General features: G+C 45.9%; 3 protein-coding genes across 3 annotated transcripts; 1 reads left to right on the top strand and 2 right to left on the bottom strand.

The window, feature by feature from the left end:
• Positions 1–500: 500 nt before the first annotated feature.
• On the bottom strand, positions 501–5243 carry CCR75_009284 (uncharacterized protein; the record flags this gene model as incomplete). Its single annotated transcript, XM_067967325.1, has 1 exon — positions 501–5243. The coding sequence occupies one exon, from the start codon at positions 5241–5243 to the stop codon at positions 501–503; it is 4743 nt and encodes a 1580-aa protein (XP_067819145.1).
• A 1547-nt stretch (positions 5244–6790) lies between these two features.
• CCR75_009282 (uncharacterized protein) lies at positions 6791–10576 on the top strand. Its single transcript, XM_067967323.1, has 2 exons — positions 6791–8214; positions 8282–10576. The coding sequence occupies exons 1-2, from the start codon at positions 7336–7338 to the stop codon at positions 8879–8881; spliced, it is 1479 nt and encodes a 492-aa protein (XP_067819146.1). The 5' UTR covers positions 6791–7335; the 3' UTR covers positions 8882–10576.
• Positions 9074–10453, bottom strand: CCR75_009283 (uncharacterized protein; the record flags this gene model as incomplete). Its single annotated transcript, XM_067967324.1, has 2 exons — positions 9074–9194; positions 9240–10453. The coding sequence occupies 2 exons, from the start codon at positions 10451–10453 to the stop codon at positions 9074–9076; spliced, it is 1335 nt and encodes a 444-aa protein (XP_067819147.1).
• Positions 10577–12339: the final 1763 nt, after the last annotated feature.

The raw sequence follows: 12339 nt of genomic DNA, 5'->3' as shown, positions 1-12339 counted from the left end.
AATTAAGTTTTGACTAGTCATTCATTGTTTCAATTCATCCCTTCTTATCCGTTTTACTCAAAAGCTGCAGAGCATGGTGTCTGTTTGGTGCTTACACTAGTTCCAACCCGACGACAAACTCATTCTCAATCGTTGCCCATATCGGCCTTTCCGTCATCGCTGACATCTTTCCAATTATAATCCTTAAAGCTTAGGACACGACAACGATGCATAGCAAGCCGCGAGCCTTTACAACCTTTCACGATGCTACTGCAGGCACATAAGCTTAAGACAGCATGCAGATCCTTAGACTTTCATTTTGATTCTACGATTACTTTTCTGTCATACCTCAATCGACTACAAAACGGCGACTTTAATATCTCGACAACGAAAAGTACTGTAATTCGTTTATCTTTATTTGTCTTCTTGGCTGTAAGAAACCAAACTAGAGCATTCCAGATGCAAATTGATGGTACCAAGCAAAAATATATATGAATTTAAATTGCCTCCGCTTCATCTCATTATTTCTCGCCCGCGTCATCATTTTTTGACGCTACAACAAAGAACTCTCTCACTCGCGCTTCACTCACATCATGCACAGCAGCTTGGTCGATCGTGTACATGTCACCAATCCGTTGCGCTGCAGTACTATATTGTCGCTCTTGAGCGCGATCTGGCGTTTCAATTTTAATCGCCAAACCCACTTCTGTAGTCTTCGACACGAATTCGTCCTTAATCCGAATCTTTTCTTCCTTTGTAGCACTTGTACGCGTCGCTGTATCGTCACTCCTTTCGTCACTCGTCGCTGCTTTCACCCTTTTGGAAGCAACAATTGTATCGGCTGCCACAAGCGTCGACAAAGACACTTCCACCATCGCTCGATTTTCTTCAGACGAGTCGCGAGCACGCTTCTTAAGCAACGTCGCACACTCCAACATCTTTGCCGCACTAGCTGTATCATCGGATGACGCGCTATCACTTTGCTCGATATCTCGAGCCAATGTCGATGCCAGATTTTCCTTTTTCAGACCCCCTCCTTTGGACTCTTCCATTAAACCCTCCTCTTCATCCTGCGAATCATGCATGGGCGAACCATAAACCGGGGTTGCCGACGGCGTATCTACTGGCGTTGCACTCGGGGAATCTTCATCGTCGTCATCCTCTTCCCCATCGTCATCCATCGACCCCAAGTACATGATCGCTAATTCCGGTTCAATAAGCCATTTCGTGTATTCTGGAGCCTTCACACGAGGCGAAGGTGCCCAGATCTTAAAAGGTTCCGGCACGCCTAATGGAGTGGAACCACCACGTGTCTCTAATGGGGTCTTGCGAAGTACACCAGGTTTAAATTCCATACGAAACGCACCTTCACCTTCAAAAATGGTCTTTGTCCTATTTAAATACGCTACGGCCTTGGCTTCAGCACTTGTCAAGTCCACAGAAGCACTTTCGTCGCGTTTTTCATCCGTAAAAGCTTTAATAAGCTCTTGACACGTCTCGTCACTTGCCAAGTGCTGCATGTGCTTGAGAATTTGCGCCACGAGCTTGTCCATTGTAAACAAAAAGTACGACGTCGAGCCCATTAAACTGCGGCAAGAATCTTCATACTTGAAATTATCGACCGAACCATCAATTAGCGAGTACAGCTCGGAAAGAAATGCTTGATAATCGCCTGTTTTCTCCTTTGTGGATGCAGAGAGCGAGTGGTGAGCGTGTGCGAGTGCACGGGCCGCGGGATTGATTGTCCGACGATTGCGATTGCGTTTGGCTTTCTCACACAAATCAAACGCACGCTCGAGTCGATTGTGAAGAATCTGATACAATCGAACAAAAGCATACGCGTGTTGATTGCCATAAAAGAGCGACTTGTGATTCATTTGCACCTTGATTGCATCTTGTTTGCTATCGAGTTCAGGAAGACCAGGCGGGAAATCGGCAGCCTCTTGGACAGTTACGGCACTTGGCTGCAAGTACGCTTGACAACCACTAATAGTAATACTAATCGTCAAGTAGCCGTTTTCACGATTAAAATGCTGCACCGTGCCTTCGCCAAACTCCGTGCTAACATCTGTGCCAACACGCAAGGTTTTTGCTTTCTCAGGCGTCACAGTTGCGTATTGAGGCTTGCGCACGAGCCACTCTTCTTCTAGATAAAAAAATGGAAAGAAGAATGTCTGCCACACTTTGCAAAGCTTTTCCTTGTCCACAACGCTCAAATTCTTATCCGCAGCATAAGACAGCAGACCAAATGCCTCCTTGTGAATCTTTACAGAGGCAAATTTATATACAAAATGGGGTTTCCACGTTGGAAGAAGAGATGTCTGCGACACTGTTGGTGGTGCCTTGCTATCTGCAGCAGCAAGGGGCTTTGCGGAACCAAGTAGCTGTTCTTTTTTCAACGCATTGGCAATATCCGCCGCCTTGGGCGGTGCTTTGGCGCTCACGACAGCAAAAGTTGCTGAAACGGTAGATGGTGAAGCACTCAAGCCCGATTTGGCCTCTTCAGCACGTTTTTCATCGCCTTCCAATCTCTTCTTGGCTTCCAGCATCATCATTTTCATACCCGTCTGCTTCTTGTCTTTCTGCTTAAAGTAAAAGCTCGTATGGTCGAGTGATTTATGATAATTCTTCTCATTTACCTCTTTCCACTGACGATTCAAATCCTCCCGTGCTCGGCGCCACTCTTCATCTTTCTGCTTCAGACGCTTCAATATAATTGGTATCGCACCTGCTGGATACTTTCGTAATAACTCTAAAATTTGCGATCCAGCTTCGCCGTAAATGCGCGTAATAGCATTCAAATGCGTGACACGGAATGTTCCTTTATCCACGACATAATTCCACAGCTTATCATTGTCGCGATTCGACTTTTCATTTTCTTTCAGCACGTCAATCTCTTGCGCTAATGGCTCCAAAATGCTAATCGTTGACGCATTCGCTTCAATCACCATATCAATCTCAAATCGTTCGTCTTCGCATTTGAACAGTGCTTCTTCGTACTGATTCTTGCGCATGCTCTTGAACGAAAAGTCTTCACTGCCTGTTGGCACCGAGACCCATAAGTCATTACACACTTCTTTTTCAAGCACAGAGCGTTGCGAGCATGGCGGAATGGGATAACTTGCAGGCAAGCTCCGATACGATGGCGTGGCGCGTCGACACTGTGACAAATCCGTCTCGGCTAATGGTATAAACGGCCAAATCTCTTTTGGGGTCTTCTGAACACCATGCGAGCACAAAAGGTGGTCAAATTCATCCACTAAATCCGTGTGGCGACCAAAAAGATTCCGAATAAGTGACAACATTTCCTCACGGTCCAGTACTTCTTGGCTGTACAATTCCAAGCACTTGAGAAACTCGCGCCAATTGTCTCGAGATGGCAAGATTTTTTTAATTTTTTCGAAAATATGCCATTCTTCCTTGTCTAAAAGCACATCAGAAATAGCCAAGTACGCACGCCGTTCTTTTCCATCATACGGTCGACGTTTGATGCGTTTATGATTAAACTGCGAGCGATTGCGTTCACGCTCTCGCTCCTTCTCACGTCGTTCTAAAGCCTTGCCAGTTAAATGCAAATCATCATCCTTAAAACTTCGACTAACTCCTTTCTTGCCGTATTTCATGTACGCGTCTTCATCGTTTACCATTGAACGTTCGCCTTTCATTGCAGCACTTGAAGGCGAGTCTCCACCACGGTCGTCTAACCGATCAGGCTGATACGACGGCACTGCGGAGCTATACTTTTTCGCCTTCAAAGCCATCTGATCTTTCCGCAATTGTGCTTTCTCAGCCGCCCGATTTAGACGCTCTTTTGCTTGTTCTTGCACTGCATCCGGCAAGAAAAACGTGAATTCGCGCAACAAATCCGGATGATCTCGAAACAAGTGCGATACTTGATCTAATACTTGTCGAATCGAACGTTGTTCCTTCTGGTACGTATGTAAGATCGCTAGAAACTCTTTATACGTCTCGGGTTCGTCCGCAAAGCGCTGTTTAATCGTAGTCACATAATGAATGGCATGATCAAATTCCACCGGATTCGTAGAGCTTCGTGTGGCAGCAGCATTCCCACTACTTGTCGAAAGAGTTTGTTGCGTTTTCTTGGGCTTTCCGCTTGTTTTTATTTGCGAAGGTGGAGCCACTGGCTGACATGACAGTGGTGTCGATTTATGAAGCTCTGGTGGCGAGTATGGCGGCGGAGGAATCGTCACAGGAGGTGGACAGTGGCCCATATTCGACCCATTCGACTGTGGAGCTCCTACACTTGAATACATTGACTGCTGTCCGCCTCCACGTCCTGCCATCTGAGACGGAATCACTTCAATCGACGTATCGGGACGAATTCGATACCCAGGAGGCAAAAACGTATTAAATCCCAAAATTAAATTCGGATACCCCCGAAATAATGTTGAAACACGCAGAATAACGCCCGGAGTATCAATGGCTTGAGCTTTAAAGTCTTTCATCACATCAAGAAATTGATTGTAAATATCTGGTTGATCCCCAAATTGCTGCTTCACTTGGTCCAAATACAACAGCGCGTCTTCGACACGAAGCTCTCGATGACGTACGGGTGGGCCTGTAATGGTTTGTTGCTGGTAATACTCGCTCTCGACTTGATCATTTGGAATCATGCGTCCATCAAGGCCATAGTGTTGTTGTATAGGCACTTGTTGCGGTGGTGGCTGTTGCTGCTGCGTGTCTTGTGTGCGATGAGGTGGAGACGGAGGACGCACGTTGTAATTTGGCGCTGGAGGCTTTAAATTACCAGACGACGAGACCATGGACTGCGGTAGATGGCCCATGCTTTGACTCATTGCAGGAGCCTGCATGCGCACGGAATGGCCCATGATGCGAGCAGTACTCGCAGTATGTGAGCTTTGAGAGCCCACGGGTTTTCCTAGTACAGGGGGTGGATTTGAGGACCCGCCTCCCAAGTTTCCGCGCGGTGGGTGCAAGATTGAACCTGAGAGCGGATGCGGTGAGCGCGACGAATTAGAGCCGCCACCACCTAATGATCCCGGCATGGGCGGAGGAGGAAGGACGGCTCCACCTGGGTGCATCATGGAGTGCTGTGGCTGCTGCTGGGAGCCGCCGTGAAGCGGGTGCAAGTGGTTGAGCTGGGCAAGGGACGGCTGCGTGTGGTACTGGTGCGTTTGCTGCGACGGTGGACCACCTTTTCCTCGCATATTGGAACTCGAGGCCGAATTGAGCGACGGTGGCCCGTGGTGGTCTCCTGCTGAGCCCGGATACGACGGATTCATACAGAGACGACTTGGGCTTTCAATGCTTTCTTTAAATAGATTGTAGTGGATGCGTGCGGGACTGAATGTGTGGACCACATCATTTTTTCATGCTGACAAATTGTACTCTATCTAAATAAGTTGCATGTTTCGCAATTAAGAACTGTTGCAAAGAAGCCTTGACTGTAACGGGGCACTACGACTTGTACTGCTTCAGTAAAAGTCCACTTCGCTGCTTCAGTTGCGAGTGGTGCCTTACGTTATTTCACGTACACTAGTACGTGCACAGGAAGACTTCTCTTTAAGGCAACTAGCTTAGAGAGGGTTAAATGAAAACAGTATAAATATAATTAAGTGTCTCCTCTTATCTTGTCGATGCTTACTTAATTATAACCTAATACCAAACATGTAATTGAATTTTTATCTTATCTTATCTGTAACTCTCTTTGATTACCTCTACAGCTGATTAGTCTGCGGAATAAATAGATTTAATGGTCTATACATATTTACGGATAAGAATTCTGAATAGTACTATATAAAGTAATATCCTCCAAATATTATCTACCTTTTAGATAATATATTAATTAACAACCTCTAAGTGTTAATTTCATGTAACGATACACCCCGTTACAGTCAAATTTGATAAAATATTAGAAATAATTTTCTACTTTTTTTCTTTTATAGTAAATTATAAAAAATTCTCGTATAGGAAATAATATTTATGTAACGGCACACCCCACTACATACGCCAAAGTTTGAGACCTGAACTTTATTGATGACTCGGAATTAGAGATATACGGTTGCTTACCTGATGTTGAGGAACTTACGCCATATTTCTATACTGAGGGAAGTGTCAACAGTGTGAGCACGGCTGCTACATATCGAAAAACTGCAGTGTAAGTGGGAGAATGTAAGCTCGGTTTCCCAAGAGTCTGCAGTATACGCAATAAGTGAAATGTTTATAACACCTAGCGCTTGACAAAAGCTCGAGAATTAATGTACCAAATCTTAAGATGCAGTGAATTAGAAGCTAATGTAATGTAGAACTTACGCTAGTATTGCCCTTTTTATATTATTTTAGCTACCCCTGCCACTGTAACTTGACAAGACTGATTTATTGAGATCTTAAACTTGACTTTCAAAATGTGGACAGTGCCTAACATAAACTTTCAATTGTATAACATCTAAGGAATTGATCCGAGTCCCGCTGAGTTAATAAACTCAACTTCTCAAAGTATTTACCGCTTTGGCAATGGTGAAGAACGAAGAATTCTTTAGAATAACTTTTGCGATGTTTCGACTACCTCCAGTGCCCCCACGTCTAAATACCGCAATACCAGGAATCCAGTAATATGTATCATACTATTACGCGGACGAGCAAAAACGAGAGGTCGAGTTGTTCCTTCAAATTACACGCTATAAGAAAATACTGCTGCTATAACCTTTTTTCATTGCTGCTTAAAAATTTTGGAGCTTTGCTGACAACTCGATTCTGAAGAAGGTGCAGTCGCACGCATCGATAAACTGGTACACCTTGGCGACATGCCAATTTCCTCTTAAGTATTGCCGTTCAACAGTGCACATCAAGCAACATAGTGCATTTGTCGGAAGGGAAGTTCTTGCTCACACTCATTTGATCGTTCACGTGATAAACTTCTAAAAGCAGCCTATAACCTCGTCCCATCACCTTATACTGTATACACAAAATACAACATTTCTATCCGTCTCTGTCATTGATAATGACTAGCTTGGAGCTTCTCTCGATGAGAAGTTACAATTGGAAATCATCATATCCGATTGGCTGTTAGCTCTCTCTCGAACGCCCCTGCCCTGTCTGATGCACCCCTTGAGCCCATATTTGTAAACATCAATTATAACGTCAATTTCGCACCAAACATCGACTTATAACATCATTTGTCTTAACATAACCTAGTTCCCTTGCACAAGCTCCCGGCTCAGTATAAGTGCTGGCTGACGCATCACCATAAATAAATCAAGTAGGAACAGCATGCCAACAATGGACCGCTACGTGTGTACCGCTCAATCGACTCATTCTTCCTTTTTCACATTTGAGCTCATTGCAACGTCGAATCATTAACCACTACCATCTCCAATGGCATCAGCAGTTGACTACCAATTGGCGTTAACCCCGAAAGGTTCCGTCCACCACACTTTTGAGCCTGCGAAGAAAGATACGCTTCATTTAATCAAAGAGTATTGCAAGACACGGCTCACGACTTTAAAGCCACCCCTGAAAAAGACTGAAAACCCACTCAAAGTTTTGGCCCTACTTGATCGGATGCAGTGGTTGCAATTTCTCGTGTCTTTCATCGCCTGGACGTGGGATGCCTTCGACTTTTTCACTGTCTCTATGACTGTATCGGAATTGGCTGAAACTTTTGACAGGACCAAGACTGACATTACATGGGGTATCACGCTTGTATTGATGCTGCGCTCAGTCGGTTCCATAATTTTTGGCCTTGCTTCGGATCGATGGGGCCGAAAATGGCCTTTTGTAGTCAACAATGTGCTCTTTATTGTGCTGGAACTTGCCACAGGTTTCTGTGAGACGTACTCTCAATTTCTATGGATTCGCGCTTTCTTTGGTATTGCCATGGGTGGACTCTATGGCAATGTTACTGCGACAGCTCTCGAAGACTGTCCTCTTGCTGCTCGAGGTGTCATTTCGGGTATGTTACAGCAAGGATACGCATTTGGTTACTTGCTGGCAGTGGTTTTTGCTCGCGCTCTCGTTGACACTACTAGCCACGGGTGGCGTCCACTGTTTTGGTTTGGAGCTTGTCCACCGCTCTTTATTATCCTCTTCCGTCTATGCTTGCCTGAAACCAAAGTGTTTCAGGAGCGTCAACGTGTGCGTGAGACTAGTCTTAACTCGACAAAGATATTTGTGGCCGAGGGGAAGACTGCATTGAAACGCCATTGGCTTCTGCTCTGTTACATGGTGCTGCTCATGGCAGGCTTTAATTTCATGGTAAGGGTATGCTCATTGATGAATTGATTGACTATTTGCTCATCACGGTTTGTTTACTACAAAACAGTCTCACGGTTCCCAGGACCTATATCCAACAATGCTTCAGAATCAGCTCGAGTTTGACGCGAATCAAGTCACGCTTACGCAGGTCGTGGCCAACATTGGGGCCATTTGTGGTGGCACTCTTGTTGGCTACTACTCGCAGGCGTTCGGTCGTCGCCTTTCAATTCTTATCATGACGGTCACTGGTGCTGCATTGCTGTATCCGTACTGCTATGTTGGTGACGAGACCATTATGATTGCCGCCTTCTTTGAACAATTCTGTATCCAGGGTGCTTGGGGTGTCATCCCCATTCACCTGATGGAGCTGTCTCCACCATCCTACAGTGCGTTTGTCGTTGGTACGGCTTATCAGCTTGGCAATCTAGCCTCTTCGGCGTCATCAACGATTGAATCTTCACTTGGTGAAAACTTTCAATTGCCAGATGGGGAAAACGGCGAAAGCCGCTACGAGTACGGCAAGGTCATGTTTATTTTTCTGAGTGTCGTATTCATCTATGTATTCATACTAACGCTCATCGGACCTGAAGCGTGCGGTAAGGAGTTTGATGTCGAGCTTGAGCACGATGATGAAGACGCTGTTTATAAAAACAACGTAGACCCGTGAAGGGAGATGAAGTCTTTGAAAGTGTAAATGCGTTAAAAGGTGCTCGATTTTTTTTTAAGAAAAACAATAATATTCAAAACTGTTTTCTGGCGATGGTTTCCAATAAGAAATAACTGGCGCAATACTGACTCGATTAAATATGCGCCGTCAAAAAAAGAGCTTTCTCCTGGAAATGCTTACAAGTTATAAATGTCAAATGATAAGAGCTGGATAGGTAAGATTGATGCGAAGTGGTACAGCTGCCTTCATACGCACGCGGCAGGCATTGTAATCTTCGATCGCATCATTCTTGTGCATTCGCTGCCCAGTGTAACTTGTTTACGAAGCAGAAATATTTGTAAGACGGTAAAAGACGTACTTGTCTTGGAAAGTAGAGATTGTCGTAGCAATCGGTTCAATGAGACCCTCGTCTAGGAGCGCTTGTCCAATAAGCACGGCATCAATAAGGGTAGTTGCGATGCGCATCTCGCGCATAACGTTTACGGCCTCAGCGCCTAAAAAGCAGCCAACGAAACCTTTGTAGAAAAGCAGCTTGTTTTTGCGCTCAAAAACCTGGTGCAGCACTCTGGCCATCACTTGCAATGACTCATCCGTTACAAGCGCGTGCACTTCGTCCGTAGCTGTTGCAAAGTCATAGTCTACCACATCACCGGACTCATTCGAGACGACTGACTCGCGATAGTTGTTGGCATTAATAGACGTGCGCCTACGCATGGCCGTGTCCAAGGCAAACGCTTCTGCCAAGTCATCGTACTCGAGCATTTTCGTAAATCGATAAAAATTGTCTTTCGAGTTATGCAATTGGTCATCCGTGCGTGAAACATGCTCGATGAAGCCAAGTCTCACCAGGACGTTTCCATACCTTGTAGCTGTTTGATGGTCTTCCGCAAAACCACTAACCATCATTTCCCGAACAGCATCACCTCCCGTAAAAGCTTCCTTGTAAAAGTTAAATCGCGAATGTCGCGTCTTTACTTCCAGTGCCGAATTGAGAAAACGACAGAGGGCCTGAAAAAACTCTTTTGGCAATCCTTCGTGGAACGAGATGTGAATGCTTTTAAGTCGATCTAGCCGCGCCTCTTTTAATGGCGTAATATCCTCGACCGTCGTAATAGAGCTGGCAATGGAGCTACTGGTCTGATTTCCATCAAAAGCTTCGTCCTCTTCAGCTTCCTCCAATTCGCGCCGGTCACTCCTGTCCGAATCTAAATGCCGTTTACCCTCATCCTCTCGACTCCTGTCCACATCATGCTCCTCTTCGTCCTCGAATGATGACGATGAGTGGACTGTAGAGTTCGTAGATCTGTCTAGCGTGTCCTCCGAAAGAGACGACGTGTCAGTACTGCCGTAACTCGACGCCGGCGTGGAGCGAGTAGTATGTTCTCCAAGCTCGGCTATGCTCGAGCTCACACGTGAGGGTCGAGAGAGACGGTGCGGTTTTCTTTCAAATTGCTTAAAGTCTACAAGATCCTCCATGGACTCGCGAATGCTCACAATTTTGTCCAGCGCCTGCGTGGTACGTGCTAGTAGAGCGCGAATATCGTCCTGGGAGGAGCGGTAGTTGCGAGTCATGTCTTAAAGGCTCTCGGCGCGGCCGAGTTCAGACTAAAGAAATGACTTGCGATTGAATGATGTATGATAACCGGGCAATGTCGGCGAACGGAGCGGCACCGGACGATACTTGGAGTGCCGAGGCAAACAGTTGTCTTCGGGTTGATACTGGCTTTCGACGACGAATAGCCGGTCTGACCTACCAAATTTCACTTTTTCGTATACAGATATTCACCTCAACAAGCATGGCCACGGGAGAGGGCTCAACATTCTTAAAAAGAGGTTTCATTATCAATGCCGAAGTAACATCCCTATATTGTCGCTTGTGAATAGTATTAACCTTAAATTGTAAAATTGCCAGCAGACCAAACGATGGACTTAGACGGGGATCCACGTAAACGACCCGGCGACAATCGCAATAGGTCAAGCAAATTTCGCGTATCTGATCGTTGTGCAATGGTTGGATGGCTTCGCGTGCGCTGCAACAACAACATCAATCAGGTGGCTTTTGTCTTTGATGTGCTACAAACATATCATGTGCTTAGATAATTAAGTTTCAATTTTCTTTTAATAATTTTATTTGATCGTCACTTCGCAAAAGCTACGTGCGCAATCATTCTGACTGAAGAGGCGGCGACGATATTACTCAATTTATCTTGTGTCTTGGCTTCTCGGATTAGATTAGCGACTGAAAGTGTTTAGCTTTAATTCGTGAGTTTGCAACGGTCTGCCTTCGTCACGAAATAGCACGTCGGCGCTGTACCTTGATTACCACTGTCTCTTTCTGTATCGTGATATATCTGTTAAAAAGTCAATTAGAGATTATATATACAGACTTGCAGCGTTCTATATTCCTCTTAATACGTATATGAGTTGCCGGTATAAATTGTTGCGGCGCCAGAATTTTACGCCGAAGAAAACTTTTATAGAATGTTTAACCACAAGTTTGCTACCCAACACCATCACTCCTGCACATGTGCACTAGGCATTCTTCAATTTAAAGACAACCACCGAGGTCAATGACTTCCAGTCCGCACTCGGGTGTCTCCAGCTTTAAGGATGGTGTTTCCAATTGTTGGAAGGCGATGCTGCCGCGGAGTTTCTGGGACTCGCAAGGAGTTTCGAAACGTCTTTTATTGTAATGGTCACGGAGCGGTGGTTACGGCGAAAGATGAAACGATCCAAGGTCGAGAGGTTTCGAGAAGTATGAGGTGCAAGTAACGCACGATGGACAGGTAATTCTGACAAGAAGAGAGTTAAGGCTTACATGCATAATATATTCACTTTGTCTTTTGCAAAATAGCACCCATGGAAATTCAATCTGACGTTCAACACCAAAAGGTTATGAGCCCAACGCCAAAGGATCAAGAAGGTCATGTCCAAGCGCCAGCCATCACCCAAGTCGACGACGACAGAGCCAGTACGGCTTCTGGCGCGGACGAGGGCATGGCCAGGCTGCTGGAACTGATAACGGACTTGAAAGGAGACATGGAAGCTCGCCTTAATAGGCTTGAGGCCCGCCGAGTCGAGGATGATCAAGGTTCAGTCGTGTCAGCCGGTAGCAGCACCTTCCGTACGTATGCGGAAGCGCGCACCGGATTCGGCCGGAACATGACGATGGCCTCGCCCGAAGACGAAGTCATGCCTGGACCAGCGCGGCAACACGCAGCAGGACCAGGGCAACAAAGGCTGGCTGGAGGGAGAGCCGGTGTAGGTCCAGTTCCTCAGGTGCCACGGGAATCGGCTTTCAGACCGGTTCCTACACCAGCGTATTTTGCTCCGCAAAGGCCCCTGCAGATCAGGGACCTAAAACTAGCGATCGAAAACTTCGATGGCAAGGAGGTTTATCCAGGACTAGGGTCGGGATTCGCACCTTGGGGGAAGTGATTTCTACGCCAAGTTCGTAT

The sequence above is a fragment of the Bremia lactucae genome, assembly GCF_004359215.1.
Source record: "Bremia lactucae strain SF5 chromosome Unknown BlacSF5_NotPlaced_59_SHOA01000017.1_63552bp, whole genome shotgun sequence".
Lineage (NCBI taxonomy): Eukaryota > Oomycota > Peronosporomycetes > Peronosporales > Peronosporaceae > Bremia > Bremia lactucae.
Note: the sequence above shows the minus strand (reverse complement) of the source record. Positions and strands in the feature narration are given on the sequence as shown.

Excerpts from the sequence above, each read along its gene's own strand:
- CCR75_009282 (XM_067967323.1), top strand. The coding sequence starts at position 7,336 with ATGGCATCAGCAGTTGACTACCAATTGGCGTTAACCCCGAAAGGTTCC. Across the intron at positions 8,215-8,281 it reads TGGCAGGCTTTAATTTCATG|TCTCACGGTTCCCAGGACCT; the intron begins GTAAGGGTATGC and ends ACTACAAAACAG.